A 22,987-nucleotide genomic window follows, 5' to 3' on the forward strand; every position below is an offset into this window, starting at 1 on the left:
AATGAGTTATAAATATAATTCTGAACTGACTAGTGCATAAAAATATCCAGGAGGATGTTGATACATTCAAAGTACTTGCAAAAACCACATAGATAGTATAATTTTTTTAAGGAATATTTATTTTCAGTTCCATTTTAACAACCCACTTTATAACACATACTAAAATCTTTAGGAAACATTCTAAGAAATTTCAGGATTATAGCCACAGGGATGAATTAAATGCATCTCAGTTCTGCAGATTAAAATACAGAATATCTCTGCATCATTCTGCATTTGATTATGTTAATGCCTTTTGGTATGCTTTACGTTAAAAATACATGACTGACACTTTTTATACCAGTAAGCCTTTTTTTTTATTGAAAAAAAAAAAATTATTGCAATAAACTACATTCCAGGAATTCCTTGAATAACCTAAAAAAAAGCCATGTTGCATGTACAATAGTGCAATTCACTTAGCTACTGTATAATATAAAACACTTTATACAGAGAATACAAAACAAAATTACTAGTTTACATATTATACTAGCCAGAGTATTATCCTGTTTAAAATATAAACTTAACACTTTTTAAATCAATCTGGTCAAATGGCATTTTTATGCAAATATGCACAACAAATGTACATGTTAAATGTATTCCAGAAATGCCTCAGTTAAAAAGAAAATAAAAAATTATTATTGTATAACTCGGGAAGCTTTTATTATTGTAATTTTACAGTGTGGGTGACCTGTTTTTTTCAATTATGTATCAAGAATATACAATCAAGGTAAAATAGGTTATTAACTTAGTGTGTCTATATCGCTGCCACCAGGATACTGTAACTCTTTGAAAAATTAGTCTAGATAAAATCAAAATTGTAGCACGGCTCCACACATCAGGCTCAACTATGCTTTTAGTAAAAATAATAATGAATATTTGAAGCACTGATGAAAAACAAATATGGCAGCAATTAGAGCAAATACATCATTTCAGCTGTGCTGATAACTTCACTACATTTCTCTATGAAAATCCTTCTTGTGTACTCAGGATGGTATCGGACATCCTTTTTGTTGGCTGTCAATGACCACTGTCTTGCTATTGTGCTGTTTCTGTTCCTTCTTAATGCTTTTTTTTTTTTTTACATTAATACTTCTTAGAATCCTAATTTCCATTGTTCCAAGAATTAAATTTAATCTTTATTGTCTATTCAGTTGCCTTACCAGATCATCCTTGTTGGTATATACATGATGAATGGACAACCTGCAATTTGGTTCCTTCCTTGAATCCCATTGTGTTGTGCATACATTAAGGGAAATATATATAAATATATTCCATAAAATATCTATATAGTAGGATATTGTTAAGTTTCAGTTGGTCAGGTTTCTTGCTATAGGGATCACCTATAATAAGCAGGGATAGAAAATGTGTGTGTATACATTAAAGATGAGATCAGACTGTCATTTCTTCTGTTCCATCTTTTTATCTTGGTGTTATTTACGTAGGATTCAAATGCACTCATAAATACAAGAAGAACAGCTCTTTTTTTTTTTTTTTTTTTTTTTTTTTTTTTTTCTTGACTAGGGATGGAACTGGGCTGGGATTTAAAAGTTTGTAGGGCTGGGAACATATCTTTTAGGCTGGCATTAGCCCTGAACTGGTGTTGATGTCTGTGCAGCTTAGTCAGTCTCTTCTAGGGGACAGGTTGACCTGCTCCTTTAAAATGTCCAATTCAGAGTGTTTCTACAGATTTATAACTAATGTTTCCAAGTGGTTCACTTAGTGAGAGAACTCTATCTGATCAAGCAAGTACTAATTTTCAAAGGTGTTAAGTCATATTCAGTGAAATATATTCGATTAGCAGAAAATAAAGTTTCAGAAGTATAGAAAGATATAAATGCAGATCTAATTTGGGGAAGATCTTCAGCCAAAAATGAAAGGAAGAATTTTAAAGCTGTGTAAATATTTAACATCTTTCCCAAAGAAAATTCCTTTCTTACAAAAATTATTGTCCTGAGGCAATAATTTCAATTAAAGAAGTTCCCTACAATTTAAATGAGAAAATTATTTATATAATTATATGCTAAATTAATAATTAATTATATTAGAAAAATAAAGGTAAGTCACTCCAAAATGGCACGAATACATTTTATTAGCAAAATTAATAAATCGGCTGGGAATCCAACCAAGAGATATTTGATGGTGCTGGTTTCATCACCTTTTTTTAATACAAAAATGTTTTGCTTCTGCTCAGTCTCCAGATTCTTTTCCTGACAGCTTTCATTTGATGGCTAAAATGTTAAGTATTCAAAGAGACATTAACTTTCCAAACACAAAACAAGCAGTCACAACTTGTAAAGCCTCTTGAGAAGTTTGGCACAATACCAGTTTCTGCTGAAGCAGCTGCTTTTAAAAATTAAAACAATTCAGTTTTATTGCATTGGATCAATCTAATTTGATTAAAACTAAGTTAGAAAACTGGTCCTAAGTTGCATTTTTAATACTCAACTTGGCTGCAGTTAGATTTTCTGTTTCTTTGCATAGCCAAATATAATGGAATAAAATCCTCCAAAAGTTTTTTAATGTATTTTATTTCAATTCTGAAAGATACATTATTAATTGTGCACTACATTATTGCAAATGGAATGATTTCAAATGTTTCTAATCCAAACAAACAGGTACTGTCTGTCAGACACTTCACCGTCCAATTATATTGAGAAGCATGCCTGCAGTCTAACCACAATTATAAACTTAATTTCATGCTAAATATCCCATGTTGAGTTAGAAACATTATAAAAATAGTCAAAATGTGCCATTTAAAGAGATGCTGAAGCCCTGACCTATTTCCGAATACACAGTTATTACTAGCACTTTCTAACACGCATTGCCCTGAAGGTTGGATACATGCATTCAAACACTGCAGAATCAGAACTTCAGTTTGTAGTTAAGAGTTTGGGAAGCCATGCGATTATCTTGACATATTTGTTTAGATTCAATATACGTTGAAATGCTGAGAACTGTGACATGGTTTTCTATGAGACTTGACCTTGAGAGCCAGTTTCTGCTCAGAATTTTCTTCTGCATTTTTATGAATATCAACATGATTTTATAGGACCAGCCAATTGTTTATATTGTTTGTGAAAGGGATGAAACATATTTACACATTTTTTTGGCAAGACTCTCCCACACATCAGAGCTCTGTTTGGTAGGAAAGAAGTGTTGCAGGCTTGGCCAAGGACGTCTGAAGTTCAAAGCCAGCCCTAGCTGCTTGGCAACTCTGGGCTGCTGCAGCCTAACGCTGACATACCCTATGCTACAGCCACAGCCATGCAATGCTAAAGAACTTGGCTTCATCCCCTTCTTTCCCTTGTCTTCTTGGGTCTGCTTTGCTCAGTGAGAAAAGTAGCTGCCTGCTTGTGCCAGCAGAGTGCCCTACACTAAGGGAACTTTTCTGTTGTGTACCTGTGGCCAGATTACAGTCCCTTTACACTGTCCAAGCAACATATCCCAGGGATAAAATCACTAAAGTATCTTTGAGACACTGTTGTGACCCTCTTCTTCCAGTGTCAACAAGGCACCCCTCATTCAGAGGCTCCCCAATTTTTTGGGCCCAGGAGACAGAACCAGGGACTTGTGGTCCCAGATACCTTCTTTTTTGCTCAGTCTGAAATACCTTAACTAGACCAGGTACTATGCACTTGCGTATACACACTCAGAAAAGCAAACATTTGAGGCATGTCAAGATTATTCTGCCTTAAATTTGGCTACTTTAAATCGCTCATCGGTGTTGATATTCTTGGTCCTGTTGTGTCTGGGTGCTGCAGTCCCATTCCTACTGAAAGTTACAGACTTCACACCTCTCTCCAAACTTTCTGTAGAATGAAACTAGATGGACCTGTCCTTCTATCATAAAAGGCTTTAAACCAGCTTTTTCTCAGTGATACAAGAACAAAATCAACATTCATATGCTGTCAGCCAGAATGTGGACTTTAAAATATTTGTCATTGTGCTCTCAGCAAAACAACACATTTTCCCTCTAAAGTGATTGAACACTGAAGAATTCATTTTATTTTTTGTTTGGAGCCATGTTGGGATCATAACTGTCATCAGTTGGGCTAGTTTAAATAGCTAGAAACGCTGAAAACTTCTTTTATTGTAGGTAACTGTTGGGTCTGGCTAGAGCAGAAATAGTGATGGGGCTCTTGCCCTTGGCATAATGGCTGGACTAAGGGATTTGGATGTATAACAGGTGTGGTTGCATTCAGATGTGGTGTAAATAAGGCTGGGATATATGCAGTGTGTGACAGTGTTGGGAAGGTCAGTGGGGAATGGTGGAGGGGGGTGGTGGAGACTAAGTGCAATGGGTGCCCTGTCAGCAAAGCAGGGTGGGTGGGAATGAGGGCTGGTGCTAGGGGGGAAAGTGATATGGGAGTGAAATGTGCCTGAGATAGTGGATGAAGGTGTGCCAGAGAGAGATGGCCACTGTGGGGATGCATAGATGCTGAGACAGCAAAGCGTTGCAGCAGTGTGTGGTGGATGGTGGTGACAGTGGCATGCTGCTGAACAGGGAGGGCAGGAACTGCTGGTGTTGCAGAGAAGGCAGCTGGTCCTGGGGCAGGCAAAACTTTCAGGTGTTTTGCTAGAAGCTGTTTCTGCATATGTTGCTGGGCTTGCAGCTGCAGTAACCTGTATTTGTCAACTTCCTCTGGTGAAAAGGTGATAGACTGCTGCATTAAAGGAGGGGAGGTGGATTTACTGTACACTTCAAGGTCATTTACTGTGTTGTCATACTTCTGCATAGCATTGTCACAATGAGAGTCTGAACCACCTTCTGCCTGGTTCGACTCCATGTTTACATCATATAGTTCTTTGGTCTCTGTTGAATTAGCAACAACAGAGTATCTATTAGAGGAAAAAGCACCAGGGAAATCATTTGGTACTGGGTCACAGCTTTGTATAAAGGGTTGCGCTTCACTAATGAAGAGATTGGATTGTTCCTTTATTGCTGTGTTCCTTTTTATGCTTGAGCTCTTATAGCCTGTTCCTATTTGAATGATGTCTTTAAAAAGACAATGATCATAATCAGTGCCTGTTGAAAGAGCAACATTAGTTATCTCTGACCCTTCAAAATTGTTTCTCTTCACACTGGTTTCCAATGAACTGATTTCATTATGCCCCATGACATTTTCACCTATGCTTAGCAGTTCCTCTCGCAAAGGTAACATTGCAATGTCATCTACTGATGATGAAAACTGAAGAGCAAAGTGACTTTGTGAGTGATCCTTTAATTCTACCCCACAAGCGTTTGAAAATCTTTCCGAGTCATGCATTTGTTCCTGGGTTTTCTTGGACTGCACTCTTTCTAAAAGCAACTTGGCTGTCAGTGACTTTCTTTTTCTACATATGTCTTTTGCCAGGATTTCAGAAGAGCAGGTGGCAAAGTTTTTTGACTGACTATTCTCATTCAGAGATTCGTAATGTGCAGTTTCAGCTTTCAGTTCAGTGTTAGAACCTCCTTCTGTCTCCTCTTCTGTTTTGTTGTCACAGTTGTCAGTCTCTTTAGGGAAGGACCCTGAACTGCTGCCTCTTAATATTCTGCTACTAGATGATCTTTCACTGCTTCTGGAATCTCTGGTGGAACAACTTTTGGAGTTATGGTAGCTTCTACTTCTACTATGCACTTTGCCAAAATGCCGGTGTCTACATCGGCTGTGTTTAGATCTGTCTCTGTGTTGTAAAACTTTATGTCTTGAAGATTTTTGATGCTTAATTGTACCTCTCTGTGTACAGTTTCTAGTTCTGTGACTTCTACTGCAACAAAGATACTCCTTGTCTGTATCATCAGAAGTGAAAATACACTTGTGCTTTCTGTGTTTACATTTGTGCCTTTCAGCTGTCTTGCTTTTTCCTTTACAACAAAAAAGCAAATTATTTCTGCTGTGATTGTTTGATGTGGTACTCCTGTAGCTCATACAGCTACTTGTACTGCTAACTGAAGTGTCAGTATAGCTGGAATGTTTGTCGGAGGAGGACTTTGGAAGAGATAGGAATCTCCAGCATCTTGTATAATCTTCACATCCTTCAATTTCTGAATACCTGCTGTTTGAACTGGATTTATAACTAAGGAAACTTCCACTAGAGTCTTTTCCACTGTCACTTATGTCACTGCTACAGCTGGCCACATCTTGAATGGATCTGCAGTCATTTTGGCTTTCACATTTTGCTTCAGAATAAATTAAATGATGTTTTGCAGCTCTAGACTTTTTAATCCTAGACATAAAAGCAGAAAAAGAAACGCTTTCATTTCTAATGTTCTGTTTTTTTCTTTCACAGCAATGAAAATAATGCTTTAAAGGTCTCCTCAGTGGTGTTGTATGAAGACATTTTTCTGTCACATACTCCTTTTGTGAGACATCAGGCACTTTGGGTATATTTTCGTTCAAATAATCTGCAATGCATTTTTGACCATTTTCATCCATTTCTTTCCCTATGTCTGACTCAACTTTTTGCTTGGCCTTTCTTGAATTTAGGGAACCTTTCATCTTCTTTGGTTTCAACAACTGATTATCTTGTTCATTTGACATTTGCGTGTGTTTTATTAAACCTGAGGCTTCGTTTTCATCTGCAGTCTTATTTATAGAATGCTCTTTACAGCTTGCTTTGTTTGTTTCATGCTGTTTACCATCTCTGTGATTTAAAGAGAGTCTGAAATCAAAATACAATGGATTACAGCCATATGAAATACAGGGCTCAGTTTTTGTAAACAAAAGTAATTCTGTGGGCCACTGCAGAGCAGTAGAGCCATCTTTGCTCACTACATGGAGGAAAGGCAATGCCTGGGGCTTAACCTCTTTAGCCATGGTCTCCTTTGGAAGCGTTTCCATATTCCCATTTGTGGTTTCTGACCTTTCCAAAGATCTTTCTCTTTTTACCACTCTAGAACAGTCATTAATGTTGCTTGTGCATGACAGTTCAGGTGCTGGCTGTTGTGGGAGCTCGGGTAACTGGTCAGGCAGGTGGGCATTGCTGTGCTTGTAGGTGTTTGGCTGTGTACAAAAATTGCTAGCTTGGCATGAAGGTGAAATGAAAGTTTCTAACAATTGCTCGGACTCATTCAATTTGCTTTCTTGCTCTGTCTCTCTAAGTGAACCAGCAAATTCCAAATTTGAAAGCTGTATTTTACTTTTGGAAAATGAAGAGTGAGCACTGACCTTTTCTTCTAATTCTCTATCACTAGTTACATCATTTTCCTTTAACATTTTAAGTTTTGCAGCTACATGACTTGATGTACTGTTATCCAAATCCATTTGGTCTTGTGTAATAGGTGACCCTATATCCAAGCTTGCTTTCACATCCTCCTCTGAAAATGTGCCAGAAAGGCAGCTCTCAAGAGCTTGCTTTGTTTTATGGTTGAGCGATTCACTACAATCATTTCCTTCTTCAGAGTTCTCACTGAAGACTGATGCTGAGGACTCGAGCTTCAAAGGGACTTTTTTAGAGAATGAGAAGGACACTCCTGCCCTTTGAGAAGTGTTGGTGCTGTCTGGGAACATTTGAGGGACTTGATTCCCAAGTGCATGCCGTCTTTCAGTAGGGGACTGGTGCCTGCTTACGACAAGCTGCTGTTTCTCTATTACGCTGCTGGAGAAACCATGTCCCTCACTCACGGCCATTCTTTGAGAACTGGCTGTGAACTTGCTGCCCTTGCACAGGAAAATGCTATCTGGTGATTGTTGCTTTTCCATGACAAATCGGGGGGCTTTAAGCAATGATCCACTCCCAGTGATGCTGTAAGAGAATGAATAAATAAATAGTAAAGAAAGTTGTATTAATTAACCAAGTTAAGACAGAACTCACATTTGCCATTACCTGTCTGGTAAAGAAGTGTGTTGTTTGCACTGTTTCGGGGGAAAACTAAGTTTCTAAAGGGTAAATGTGCAGTCTAGGCCCAAGCTTGGGCTTTTATATGGGCAACACATTTTTTTCATGCTGGAAATTATATGATTTGAAGTCAGCACATGCATAATCTTTTTCAGAGTTATGCCCATGTACATGCAGAATAAACAATATTGTCTTCACTGTGAATTTATATCAAGGAGAAGCTTGTGTAAGTCTTGGTTTTCTGAGAGGCCACTGTAAAGGAAATCGGGCTTTGATCAAAATGAGACTTTTCTACCTGGAGCATCTGCAGAGTCAAACAGTTAAGCATTCGTCTTGCTTGGGAGGTGGGGTATGTATGATTTTTTAAAGAGTATATATTTATTTTATCTTTATGTTATTCCAAAATAAATGTTTTTGTGAAAAATTCAGAGAGATAGTATGCTAAAACTGTTACCAAACATTGGTGGAAAAAGGACATTGGTGGATTTCCATCAATATTAATGACAACTTCAGTGCTCTGATTATCAATCACTATTTAACTTTGCCATATTTTCTCTTTCTGTATTCTACTTCCATCAATTACAGTTTCCTTCTTCCCCAGTCTCAAATTTTAAATCTGTGCTTTTGTTTTCTTGTACTTTTATTTTTTTTTAAATTGACCTGAGAAGGCCTTAACAAACATAGTAAACCACTCATTTCTTGCAATAGATAATTAACTGAGATGGAATGACTGCTGCCATTTTAAATTAGAGATATGACATATACAGCTTCCATACAAATGTTATTCCAAGTAATATTTTAAACATGCATTTCATTAGACCAATTATATACATCTGCTATCAATTCAGTACTACTATACACTTGCATGAAAAAATTTTGGAACCTGCTTCAGTAAAGAATTTGATTAAAAATTAGAAAATAGTTTAATTAAATGTAAGTAAATTATGACAGCCAGTGTCTGCATAACAGCTATCTATAAATAGGCTAGAATGTTTTAAAATGCTGTAAAAATGCATTGATCTTCAGCAGTAGGAACAACATAAAGACTCCCTAGAGTAGGGTCAACTTGGAGTATGAGAATATACATACATTTCTGAGAGTATATTTGGATTTGCCACATGTTTTGCTTCAGGAGATAAAAATTCAACCCTATTTCTGCGTAAGAAGAAATTATCTCTGTGAGAAGGCTCTTTGAAAAAACATCATTTTCAAAGTTTCCTTGGAACAGGAAAACAAAGCTGCATTTTCAGTTTTTCTGTGCATGAGATTAACAACAATTTTGTTGTCCAATTGTATTAACCTTTTGTAAGAAACTCTGTTGGAATTTGAGACACAGTACTCAGGGATAACCACAATTGTGTATGTATGTGTAAACTTTTTCTTAGAAAGGCTAAATTTCTTTCTTGCCCAAGCATCTGGGAATGCTACCCATCCACCAAGATCATGGTTTTCAGCCACCTCTGAACCTATTAGTCATTACAAAGGGGAATAACAAGCACTGTCTTTCCAGGCTCTTTGTAAAGAATTATGGACTCCTGGCTCTTTCTAAAAGCAAACCCGTTTTTCCCTCCCCATCTCACTCTGGATTTCCTATTATCACTGACCTTATTGGTCTATCTGAGACTACATCTTCAAGTGTGTGGGCATAAAGGCATCTTCCCACAGGCTGTTACATTTCTTTCAGTGAATTTATATGAAAATGGAGTTGTAACCATTAAAGTGACACATTAGCACTAAACTGCTATACTTCAGCAGATTACTCAAATGCAATTACATAGGCTAAAATGAATGTATAATAAACTCTGAATGTTATTATTTCCAGGGTACAGTAAGCTTGATACAAATTTCAAAGGATGCCAGTTTAATTATCTACTTAACTCATTACAGTCGTAGATTAATATAAATAATTGGTCTAGTGGCAATCTGTTCTAGTGAAACATTCAGCATCATTAAACCAAGGAGATTTTTCAAATGTAAAGGTTTCTTAGTGCAAACTTGGTACTGTATCTAGTTATTTATCAATAGAGCAAACAATATTGGATAAACTTATTTCAGTTAATTACTTGTTTTTCATTCATATGATGATACTTCCATTACTCTACAGAGATAATGCGAGAATAATATCAGTATATTAATAGTAGTGAAAATTTTTTACAAACCAAATACAGATGCTCAAAAAAGGTGTTTTTTCTCTCCTGTTCCCTTTCTATCAAATGAGAAAACAGCTATACTAATCTATTCAGGTCAGTTTGAGCAAGGTAAAATAGTGATATTATAAAACATCTTCACTCATTTCAGAAGAGAGGAGAATAACTAGCTACAGGAGAGAAAAACACAAACCTTTAAATAGCAAGTAATTAATTCAGGGCTTTCAATTTTATGGTTTACGAACAGGAACATTTGGAGTTGAGCTGAAAACAGGTTACAGTATACACTATCTCTGTACATTACACAGTGTGGAAGTAAAAATATGGAAATTTCTTCTGGGACTGGGGAAAGAGGGCATTAAAATGTAATGTAAATAGAAATACTTGCCATTCGGACTGCTTCCGTAACTCTGCAAGCTGGTGGAGCCGCTTGAGTGCTTTTTCCTGTTTCTTCTCATCTTTCCATGACTTTGAAGCCACATTTCGAGCAAATTCCCTTTGTTTTAAATCTTTCAACCTCTGTGTGAAAAGAGTGAAAAGAATAAAAATAGGGGATTAAATATGTGCACAGCAGATGCATTTCCTCTTACTCAATATATTTGCTTTTGGTGTAGTACGTAAATGGAGAGTAAAATATACTTAAAATATACTTAAAAATGCTATCATCCTAAGAAGAGATTGAAAATATTTGACACATATTTAACACAATCAGTTGGAATTAAATCGATAGGCATTATACTGGGATAAAGCTGAGCTCACATGTGTAACATATTTTATAGGTCTCTATACTTGCACGTGTATGCATGGATGTTTGTGTGCTTCTATGTAGGTTTTGTAGCTTTCTTTTTAAGACTTCTTTTTTTTTTTTTTTTCCTTTCCAGAAGGAGAAAACTACTCTCTGAAACATTTGATCAGGAAACTCTTTCATGGTTATTTTCACAATATCTTTTTACCTCCTTGAGTGTCTAGAAATCAGGTAATTCCTGTTGAAGGGAGCAAAATTCTTTGCCTTTATTACATTTTTTTATTATCTGGGTTTGCACTGCTGATTATATAAGGAAAAGTGAAGGAGAAGATGACACAAATCAAAAAGTGTCAAAAACATCCTCTGCAAAAAAAAAAAAGTGGGGTTAACCTTGCCTTTATGTTCACTGCAATCTCTGGGACTTAGCAGGTCATGTCCAACCTTACAACTTCCCTGTTCAGGGTCAATGCTTCCATGCTCCATGGCAGAAATGCCTTCCTCCCTTCACCATCCCTCCAGTGCTGTGGTGTTTGGGGAAGTCAGGTTTACGAGCCAGAAGGAAGCTCTGGTGCATTCGGGCAGATGCCCAAACCGGAAAGTTTGAGGACCAGGACACATGAAATTTAGAACTATAGTATCAACACCAAGAAATGCTAAATTTTCCATGGAGTGTAGAGAGGTGGTTTTGCAAGCTAGACTTGAATAAAGTAAAGGGGTAGAGTAGCTGACATCATCTACCTGGACTTGTGCAAAGCGTTTGACACTGTCCCGCATGACATCCTTGTCTCTAAATTGGAGAGACATCAGTTTGATAGGTGGACCACTCAATGGATAAAGAACTGGATGGATGACTGCACACAAAGAGTTGTGGTCAATGGCTCAATGTCCAGCTGGAGACGAGTGGTGTCCCTCAGGGATCAGTGTTCGGACCGATCTTGTTCAACATCTTTGTCGCTGACATGGACAGTGGGATTGAGTGCGCCCTCAGCAAGTTTGCCAATGACACCAAGCTGTGTGGTTCGATTGATACTCTGGAGGGAAGGAATGCCATCCAGAGGGACATTGACACACTTGTGAGGTGGGCTGATGCCAGCCTTATGAAGTTTAACCATGCCAAGTGCAAGGTCCTGCACCTGGGTTGGAGCAATCCCAGGCACAGCTACAGGTTGGGCAGAGAAGAGATTCAGAGCAGCCCTGCAGAGAAGGACTTGGGGGTGTTGGTCGATGAGAAAATGAACATGAGCCAGCTTCAGTGTGTGCTTGCAGCCCAGAAAGCCAACCGTATCCTGGGCTGCATCAAAAGGAGCATGACCAGCAGGTCAAAGGAGGTGATCCTGCCCCTCTCCTGTGCTCTTGTGAGACCTCACTTGAAGTATTGTGTGCAGTTCTGGTGTCCTCAACATAAAAAGGACATGGAACTGTTGGACCAAGTCCAGAGGAGAGCCACAAGGATGATCAGGGGACTGGAGCACCTCCTGTATGAAGATAGGCTCTTGATACCTCTTCAAAGTTTAACCTTATTCACCAGAAGTACTTACAGCAAATCTGTTTGTTTCTCCAGAAAGTTTCTATCATCTCCAACATCTAGTATTTCACTGCATTGGGCTCTGAAACAGGACAACCTCAAAGTTCTCTTTAAAGCTCTTAGGGTTTGGTTCCCTGAAAAGAAGTGGTTGATCCATCACAATTTTAGTCTTGTCCCTTTTTCATGCCCCTTACATGTGCCCTCCCTCTCTGTTGACTTGCCCCTTTCCAGGCCTGTCATGTAGTGCTCCATTCCCTCAACCTCATTCCCTGCAATTTACAGTAAAATGGATGAATATGTAAGAAAATGTCACCTTTTGGTCTAAGCAAGGAGCTTTTAAAATAATGCATTCAAGCCAAAGCTGTAAATGAAATCAAATAAACTTCCCAGAATGAACCCTCACTTTCTGTCAAATAATATTTATGAGAGTGTAGAGGTATTCAAGCACTAAAGATCCTATCCTCCATAGAAAAACATAGGTAGTCTTGAGTCTTATTAACATCTTCAATGTGAAGAAAGGGCAAAGAAACACATTTGAGAAATGTCCTTTAGTGCCGCTTGCTATGCTTTAGCTGTCACTGTTAGCTGTTCAGTATCATACATAAAGCACTCATGAGGAAAAACAGAAACAGTTTCTAACTGTCAAGGAAACAAAGAGCAATGTGAAAGCTAGTACTATGGATTGTAGGTACTGCAAAATAATGCCATTTCATTTCTTTGACGGTTAGGATGATAATCAACAAAGCAAATGGACCGACACTAAGAATAGAAGTTCCAGCAGTATTTTTTCTCTCTAATGGCATACAGCATGTGTCAAGGTAGTAGAGAAAAGAATAAAGAAAAAGGTAGGAAAGCATAGCAGAGGACTCGTCAACTGGAGATGAGGTCCAAGAAATCAAAAGCATCTGCAGTCTGAGCAGAGAAACGGCTCTCCCTGCACATCACCTCATCAGAACAGAAAAAGCTTCACTGCCAGAGCTCCAGTTAGGAATTGTAATGAAATTTTTCAGCGATGTTGGATAGAACATAGGACTGCCTGCTGAACCTGCAAAGCCATGGTTTTCTTCACTAATAACTTGTGCCAGACTCCTGACAGGCACACAAATATTTTCTGCAGGTGGTGCACAACAGCATGCAACTGAGCAGGTACCTGAATGACAACCCTAAGCTCAGCAGGTGTGCCTGAAAATTAATATCGCTTAACATGGCAATTGGATTTTTCATGTAATTAGGCACTTAACTGGGCATCTAAATACAGGCACGTGTAATAAATTATGATTTATTTAATAGAAATCTTGTGTTCTGTCCTTCACCTGCTACAAATATAACTGCCATGGAGTTATATTCTATTTCTTTGACTCGTGTTCCATTCTTTATCTGAGTTTTGTGCACATGTACATGTGGACATTGCCATATCTAAAAGTAACTCATCTCATTTTTAGAAACACCCACATAGAATATTAAAAGACTATTTTAAAAAAAAAGAAAATAATATTCACTGTATGGAAAGATTTACTTATACAACCAGGTCTGACTCATGCTGTCTTCTTTGTATAAGACCCACTCAAAAACTGCTGAATCTATTCTATTCCTCCTGAACTCTGGTATGAACCACTAGGAGATCCAAATGAGTTAATAGAGCTGCATCTTCACTACCTACTTTTGCTAGATATGAAATATCAGTGGTCAAACACTTGTACTTTAGCAATTTGTGCCCATTCTTATTTTTTTTGTTTGGTTTGCTTGTTTTTGGTGATCTTTTTTTCATTTATTATTTTATTGTGGCCAATATTTTCTTTTCACTGACCTATGATAACCTCTAGCATACTCACTGATGTCTGCATTTGCAGTACTGAGATTACTTTCTCTTCAGGCTTATGATCCTGATTTCTCGCTGTGCAGGTGAACCTTTCTTTGGATTGTTATCCTTCTGATCAAATTTAGATGCTTATAGTAGTTGCTTAAGTTTTCTTTATAATCACTGGAAAGAAATAAGCACTTTTAGAGACCTAATCACCTCTTCTTATAGCAGTTGTATAAAAAAAGAGAGGTAAAGTGAGATGTAAGTGTACCTCCTTTTCATTGTGTACAGAGGGTATTAAAAGTGGCTATCTATCTTAATTATTAAGGAGTGGTTTTCTAAGAAGGTAACATAGCTGGCAGCTGAAGCAGCTCTACACTATTGCACACAGCATGGGCAACAAAGAGGAGCTGGAAGTTGCCATGCTGCTAGAAAGCTAAGACCTAGTTGTCATTACTGAAACTTGATGGGATAAATCCTAAGACTGGAGTACAGCTATCAATGGCTACAGGCTGTTCAAAAGGGAAGAAAAGGTGAAGTTGCCCTCTGTATCAAGAGACAGAGTGCAAAGAGCTATCTCTGAAGAATAGCTGCCACAAAGGTTGAAAGCATGTGGGTAAGAATTAGAGACCAAAGCAACAAAAGGAACCTTGTGGCCACCCGATCAAGGGGAGCCTGCTGATGAAACCTTCTTACTCCAGCTACAGGAGGTGGCATGCTTGCAGGCTCTTGTACTGCTAGGGAACTTCAACCACCCTGATGTCTGCTGGGAAAGTAGCACAGCGAGCTGCAGGCAATCCAGGAGACTCCTGGAATGCACTGAGGATAACTTCTCATGCCAGGTAACAGACAGTCATACCAGAGGGGTTACAATACTAGACCTGTTGGTCACCAATGCAAGTGAACTAATTAGTGATTTCAAGAATGGAGGCAGCCTGGGCAGCATGCGGTGGTGATCATGCAGTGGTGGAATTCACAGTCCTACGGTATATGTGTCAGGTGAAGAGTACAGTCAGGACTCTGAATTTTAGTAAAGCAAAATTGCAGCTGTTCAAGGAGTTGGTCAACAGGACTCCCTGAGAAACTGCCCTCAGGGACAAGAGAGCAGAACTGAGCTGGCAGACCTTTAAGGATGCTTACCACAGAGCGTAAGAGCTCTCCATCCCCAGGTGTAAAAGATGGAAAGGTGACTGACGTTGCTGAGTCTAAACCTGCTGGTGGAACTGAAGGGCAAGAAGGAAATGCACAGGCAGTAAAAGCAAGGACAGGTATCCTTGGAAGACTATAGGAATGTTGCCCAGTTGTGTAGGGATGGGGTCAGGATGACCAAGGCATGACTGGAGCTTAACCTTGCAAGGGATGCAAAGAATAATAACAATAATAATAATAATACACATGCTTCTACATGCATGTCAGCCAGAAAATGAAGGTCAAAGAAAGTGTACCCCCTGCAATGAACAAGACTGGCAAACTGTTAACAATGGACAAGGAGAAGTCTGAGGAACTCAACAACTTTTTTGCCTCTATCTTCACTGGCAATCTCTCTTCCCACATCTCTTGGGTGGATGGACTGGAGGACAGGAACTGAAGGAGCAAAGTCCCTCCCACTGTAAAAGAAGATCAGGTTTATGACCACCTGAAGAACCTGAACACACGTAAATCTATGGGACCTGATGAGGTGCATCAGAGAGTCTTGAGGGAACTTGCTGATGTAGTTGCCAAGACACTCTCCATGATATTTGGAAAGTTATGGCTGTCAGGTGAATCCCTGGAAAAAGGGAAACACTGCATCCATTTTCAAAAAGGACAGAAAGGAGGACCTTGGGAATTACTGACCTGTAAGCTGTACCTCTTTGCCTGGGAGGGTCATGGGACAGATCCTCCTAGGCTAAGGCACATGGAGGTCAGGGAGCTGATTTGACAAAGCCAGCATGGCTTCACCAAGGACAGGTCCTACCTGACCAAACTCGCGGCCTTCTATGATGGAGTGCCTGGCCAGTGGAGAAGGGAAAAGCTACTGTGTTATCTATCTGGACTTCTGTAAGGCCTTTGACATGGTCCCCCACAACATCCTTCTCTCTATAGATCTAACAGAGCTTCTTAACATAACTACATCAGATGCTGGGGCAAAGAACTGTTGCTGCAACAACACTGAAAACCAAATGTTCTTATTCACAGTAGTGTAACTGCATCAATGTAAATAGACAGAAGTAACTGCATCAATGTAAATAGAAGCTTGGGGAAAAAAGCTAATTTTCTATGCATTAAGTTAGAAAACGGCAGGCTAGTATGAATTGAATGATTTTCTTCCACTTAAATTTAGATTTTTTTATTCCAGAATATCATTCACAATGCATCCTCCAAAATATCCATCATTCTGTAATGCATTGCAGCCCCAGGCAAAAATGTAGTAGACATCTCTGCCTTCTTGGGTATATGTCTCCTGTCGTATTTAGAGAGCCTTCTCTGAGTTTAAGTTCATGAAATAATGTGAGCGTTTGAGTGCCCGAGTAGCTTTACAGATTGATTTCCACTTTGCTGAAAAGCTCCTTAATTAAGTTCTAAACAAATTCACCATGGAAGGGTTAAATGAGGAAAGAAAGGAATATAAATTTCAGTAATCATTCTCTTGTCTGTAACCCTAACATTGGAACCAATTACATTATTTGCAAAACTAATTCATACTGCAAACTATCAAATGAGAATGATAGTTACTAGAAAACATAATTAGACTTCATGTTGAAAGCTTATGGCATTAGCTCTCTAAGTGAAAGGGAGGAAACAACAGGGAAGGAATTTGTTTTTACTATGGTAAATAAAATCCTAAAAGTAATTTGGAAAGGCTGTTACATAAAGGATTTAAGCATGAGATAGGAAGCTCAAAAACTAGCTGATACATTTTCATTTAGTTCACATATAAATAGCTACAGATAACTTTGTGATAGTAATAATTTTTTGCAGTGGCTTATATTATAGTCAATCTTAACAGATCCAATATTCTAAGTGGGACTGAATGGGAAGACAGAAAAAAAATATGCTGGTATGACTAGGTTAGGGAATGAGACGATAGCAGGAGAGGGCAGAAGTCGGTTTTCAGACATGCCTTAGAGAATCCATCTATCAGTGAATGAGGTGTTGATTAGAGATTCAACCAGAAGAATAAATTACAGGTAGCTCTTTGGAGGGCTTGCTTACACATGTTTTCATTGAAACTCCTCTAAGGCTGTGTAGAAAGATAGTCTGATTGACTGCAATGGGTCTTCATGCCAGAAAGCCTCATGACCTACCAGAACTTACCTGTGTCTTTTCTGTGGGAGCTTCTTACTTTTCAACCAGTTCTGCAAGTATTCCTGCTAATTAAACTGATTTCATCAATTGCTGGATGCAAGTACATCCATTTGTGCTCATTATAATCCCTGAAGTTAAAACAGATGGGTTTCATGGGGGCCACTTCCAGAGGAGAGAGGACAGAACAGACACTTTGTGTCTCGTTTGAAGGCTATTCGTGGATCCAGCATATGCTCCACCTGACCACCCATGTTTATATCAGTTCCAATTAACTTATTGTCATATGCTCCAACAAGCTTGCTGCACACTGTATAATTTCATTAGACATACCTAGTGCCGATTTGGAATACAGAGTACCTTGCCTAGGAAAAGCAAAACATTTGAATGATAAGAAATTTGGGTCAGGGACTGTATTTTCACTGCATATCCATATATTACCTTGCTCATCAGGCTGTTGGGCTCTCTTTCTTCGCCAGAGGAAAAAAACCAAAATCTCATACATTTTATTTCTTTTGCCTCTTAACTTAAGAAGCTTAAAGGGAAGAAACTGGTATTACAGACCCTGTGCAAGACTGGCTCCTTTCCAAATTTTCAGTATTTCTCGTAATCTTATTTAAAGAAATATTTAAGCCTTTTCTACATCTTTTTGAAACTTGTGGCACCACTTTGTTATTCTTTGTTTTAACTGTAGTGGGTGGAATACAGAAAGTGCCTACATTTCAAGGAAAAAAGAAAAGAGAGTCTGAATTATCCAAGAATTCAACAGGTGAGTTCAAAGTCTGGCATCAAACTTTCTCCAATGTGGTCATTAGACTTTCAGAGTAAGAAAATAATAGTAGATATAATAATAATAGAGAGTGCTTCCCATAGACAGACTTTTTATGAAAAAGGTATCTCTACCATTATTTTACAAAAAAAGAAGGCAGAAAATGGAGTGACTTCTGAAAAGAACAGGGAGGAGGCTGAATTAGCACTAACAGATATATGTTTAATAACTACATCTAACACTTTTTAAGCCCATTAAAACAAGAGGAAGGATGCGAGACATCTTAATTAAGCCTAAATTTGATACATAATGTGGTGTAATCAGTTCATACTTGATAATTATGGTAGTTCTGAGGGAGCGATAAAGCATAAATGATAAACCTATTACAAACTATTGTGCTATGTCTATAGCTTTATATAAAGGAAAACTGAACCAGCAGACCATTACACAGTGACTTTGAAGTGCTGTGCCAGAGAACAAGTTCACCACTAAAAAGAGTAATTTTAATACGTACTTGAGATAAATATAGTGTTGATCATAGGTACCACTCACTGCACTTCCGATGAAAGGGTATCATCAGGCCAAATAGTGAAAAATAGTATATGCATGAAGGTTATTGAAGGCACCTATAAGCAGAAACCTTGTTAAAAATCTCAAGGAAGTAAAACTTTGATTTTTTTTCCTAATAGAGTATAATGGATATACATGAAAATAACCTTGAGTTGGTTTGGGTTATTTTTTTGTTTGTTGTTTTTTTTTCTTTTTTTTTTTTGGGGGGGGGTGTGTGTGTGATTTATTTTTTTTTTATGTTGTTTTTATTCAGTCAAAACAAAAATATTATTTCTCTTAAAGTTGCTCAAATTAGACTAATCTTCTGGAGCAGAAGAGTTAAAGGTAACCAGGAATCTAGCAACCATACTATAATAAAATGCCTGCTTAAAGTAAAGGAGGGTTATGACATTTCCTTACAGTTTTTGTCAATAAGAAAAGGCTACAAAAGACTTTTGTAATCACCTGATCTGATCATAACTGTTCAATAACACAAGACAAAGACATTCTGATTTGCTATGTTTTATCAGAGAAATTAATAAAATCAAGTTTACTTTGACAAAAACTATTTTAGATAAACCACATTAAACAAAATTAATTACATTATCATTCTTTAATACTTTCTGGAGTCCTGTATCAGTCTTGCCGGTATTTTCCCTGGCACTAATATTAGGATGACAGATTTTCTTGTTTTATTCTTTTAAATCTCAGCATGGCAATGGCATTATCTAGCCTGTAGCTTGATGCACCTTCCTCTGGTGATGAGACCTATTAAAAACCAGCATTAATAATCAGGAGAGTTTATGGCTATCTCTTTCCTAATAGTTAAATGTTGGTCACCTGAACCTACTGATACAAAAATATTTAGATGATGTTATTTAATAACCTCAGCTATTGGTAGAGTGGTACTTCTCCATCATCATAAATATAGATGTGACTAAATCAACTGGCTTTGCCCCAAGTACAGAACAAAAATCTGTGCTGGACAGTCCTGTTTACATCACTGCTAGCAAGTAATTCATTTCTATTTGGAGCAGAAGATTCTTTATGTCCTCAATATACTTTCAGAAACCTTCTTGGTCTCACCTCTGATGGCTACAGATTTTCCTTTTGCCCTTTTTACTTCCATCACTTTTTTTCTAATTTCTTCACTTCTGATTTATGATCTTTACAGTCTGTTTTTCCTTTCTCTATTATAAATGTAAGCCACAGAGAATTGACTTTCCTTCTAAATGAGATTAGCTGCTTATAACCTATTTGGTCTTTTTCAGTTGTGGGATTTGGGTTCATAAACCATCTGCCAAGTGCTCTTTAAAATATCCTAGTTCCCTCTCATTTCTTTTCATTTGAATCCCTCCTCCCAGTCCACTTGGCAAGCTCATTCACCTTTATGAAACTAGATTTCTTATAGATGTGTATGTTACAGTTTGTCATTTATACAAATATATGCAAATATTTGGCTTTTTTAATTTCCTGTATGCCTGTGTTGATCATCATACTGCTAATAACACACAGATTAAAGATCAGCTTTTTAGAGACCCATAATGCGGATGAAGTATTTTTATGCTATTCTTGACAAGAGGCAGGCCCATGGAGGCAGCAAATTCAAATGGATGATCTGTTAATTTTAATTTCTTCATGCATGGGACTGGAGTAGCAGTTTATGTTTCAGTCTGTGGTTTATTTACAGTAGGAGATGAGCAGATGTCCCATTTTTTTCCAGGGTAATTCACTCCTGCAATAGTCTGGTTTAGCCTTTGATTATCAGAGACAATCTTCTGAGAACACATCTCAGTAAATTTTACTGATTTAAAATATGTTATTTGGATTATATGTTTTTTTCTTTCATTAAATTCTTTTCCAAATTTGTCTCACATTATTATTGTGTGGTCTCCTTTAGGAGGACTTTAGTGTCCTTTCTTCCCGCTACGTGACTTATCCATTTCTTTTTACAGTTCAGCAGCATTTCCCTCTGAAATAACAAAAGCAATAAGGTGCTTCCTAAGCAAATTCAGTGTGTCATGAAAAAAAGATGACCAAGCTGTGCACAGTGAATGATGTCCTAATTTTCCAGTTTATAAAGACATTTTGGCCTATCTAGCACCCTTTTTATTGCCATGTGCTTAAAGTGTTATTTATTTGCAATTTGTTATTTGTATTTGGTCCCCTTAAATGTATCATATGGCAACCTGAAGTGCCTGAGGCTTTTACTAAGAGAGGGAGTTAAAGCAAGTACATGGTCAAGATGCGCAGTTCAGCCCACTGGTGTATAATGTAACACTGAGCTGCAACTTCACACCCTCTAATTGTGATTCCATAATTTAAAATTCTGAATATCTTTCAAGAAACTGCTCCCTGGAAAGAGGGTCAAAATGAGCACCATGCACTTTTGTTAGAGCAATCCCAACCTGCTTCTCTTATCCCCTTGTATTTTGGGGAGATATGGGAGGTACTTACCCATGCTCCAGACTATGTTTGTATTCACTCTTATATCAAATGATGCCATAAACGCACATCTAATTTTTTTCATGTATACATGGACATATAATATTATAAAGCTGATCTAACACTCTCAGCTTCAGAATTATTTTATGTCACTTCTCAAATTCTTTACTGCCCCTTGAAAAAAACAACCATTTAAGCAAGCTTTAATCTAACACTCCATTCCAGGAAACTTATTCCTGCAAAAATTGAAGTTGATCATTTATTTATATTGTGGCTTCTTAAAAGAAAAAAAGAAAGATTGTGAGTTTCTGTACTCAAATGGAATAACAACCCTCTTATAATATGCACTAATATAAATAAAATATGGTGATAGTGACTTTATATTCTTTGGACTAGGGGACTTAAAACAATACTGTAAATTATTCTGGGGACAAGAATAAGTAGGGCAACTGGGTCATAAATTATCATTTAGTTTTTCCAGATTTTTCCAGGTATTATTTACTTTTAGAAAGGTTTTGCTTTTATAAAACATTGTTTTCATTCCCTAGAAATAACAGAAGATTGCTATAACAATTATAGTACACTTCTCATGTGCTCCATGTTCAGATTTATTAGGCTATGACTTGTTGTTTTGCATGTTTACAGGTCCAATTTATTATTATTTTCAAATTACAGAACAGAATCTTCATTTTCTTATTTAAGCAAGGAAAGGGACATTATGATGTGCTAAATTTCAAAATGGAAACGAAATCAGAATTTGACATGGGCTTTTGAGAGCCATAATTACGTCAATGAATTGAATCTTTGGTGTAAACCCAGATTCAAATGATATAAAAATGAGGCAGACCTCAGAAAAGTTGTTCATTAGGAGCTGTTAAGAAAACTGAATTTGATTTAAAGTAAAGAATAACATGAGATTAACCTGAATATTCTGTGTTCCTTTTAAAAAGTGAAAATTACATGGTAATGTCTTTGCATACAAATATTGTTAATTATGTGATTTAATAAATTGTATTGTTTTACCCCTAAACATGCTACCAAATAATTTCTCAACTTATTATGATTTGATATTCACACAACCAGATGGTTATCTAAGACTGGAGATTCAGAGTAAGTTCAGAACATAAGCAATAATCACACCTGCTAGAAATGATTTAGTATCTTGCCAAATCTCATATATCCTAAGTGGAATGTGACTGAGCTTACACTTTTAAACATCAGTATTTAAGTGTCTGTTTTGAAGGAAACAGTGCTAAGAATCCATCAAGGTGCTAAGGGCCAAAAACAAGCAAGAGAAACACTAACTACAAGCATAAAGCATGCTACTTCCAAGGGGTTCCTGTCAATTTCTCTAGGCTTACACACTTGTTTAAAGAACCAGAATTTGTGGTTTGCAGGAAATTTTGACATTTGGAATTGTTTTACATTTTAGTCTTACTGGGAGAAACAAAATTTTGAAAACTTGATAAAAAAATAAAATTTCAAGTGCTTCAAAGAGACCTGATGTCAATGCATCTAATCAGCAATGAAACATAATGCCTTAAAGTTACAATTTGCACGGTTTCTTTATCTCAAGAATATGAGTGCATATGTTACAATTACTATTTTAAAAGTATTTTTAAATACCTTACAAGAAAGTTTTAAAAGGTTTTAAGTAACAGTGTTAATGCAAAGTATTTAAATCTTAATGAACCATTTCAATCTGATTGAAAATAGATAATGTAAACCTTTTGAATAAAAAATAGTTTTGATCTCACATTCCCTCAAAATCTTTCTACTCTAAAAAAATAGCATTTCTTGACTAACAAGTGTTTCCTTTTCTTTTTTGTTTTGTTTTGGTTTCTGTTTGTTTGTTTGTTCAGGAAAC

General features: G+C 37.2%; 1 protein-coding gene across 1 annotated transcript in view; it reads right to left on the reverse strand.

Moving 5' to 3' along the window:
• Nucleotides 1–1,938: 1,938 nt before the first annotated feature.
• ZNF804B (zinc finger protein 804B) overlaps nucleotides 1,939–22,987 on the reverse strand; it is a 233,376-nt gene continuing 212,327 nt past the window's right edge. Inside the window, exons 3-4 of the mRNA XM_057432746.1 lie at nucleotides 10,390–10,520; nucleotides 1,939–7,761 (exon numbers count right to left, since the gene is read on the reverse strand). Coding sequence (XP_057288729.1) covers nucleotides 4,089–7,761; nucleotides 10,390–10,520 — 3,804 coding nt within the window. The 3' untranslated portion in view covers nucleotides 1,939–4,088. The remainder of the gene's footprint in view (nucleotides 7,762–10,389; nucleotides 10,521–22,987) is intronic.

This window comes from Pezoporus wallicus, unplaced genomic scaffold (assembly GCF_028554395.1).
Source record: "Pezoporus wallicus isolate ANWC-B61680 ecotype Strahan unplaced genomic scaffold, APGP_CSIRO_Pwel_v1 scaffold_2584, whole genome shotgun sequence".
In the NCBI taxonomy this organism is placed as follows: Eukaryota; Metazoa; Chordata; class Aves; order Psittaciformes; family Psittacidae; genus Pezoporus; species Pezoporus wallicus.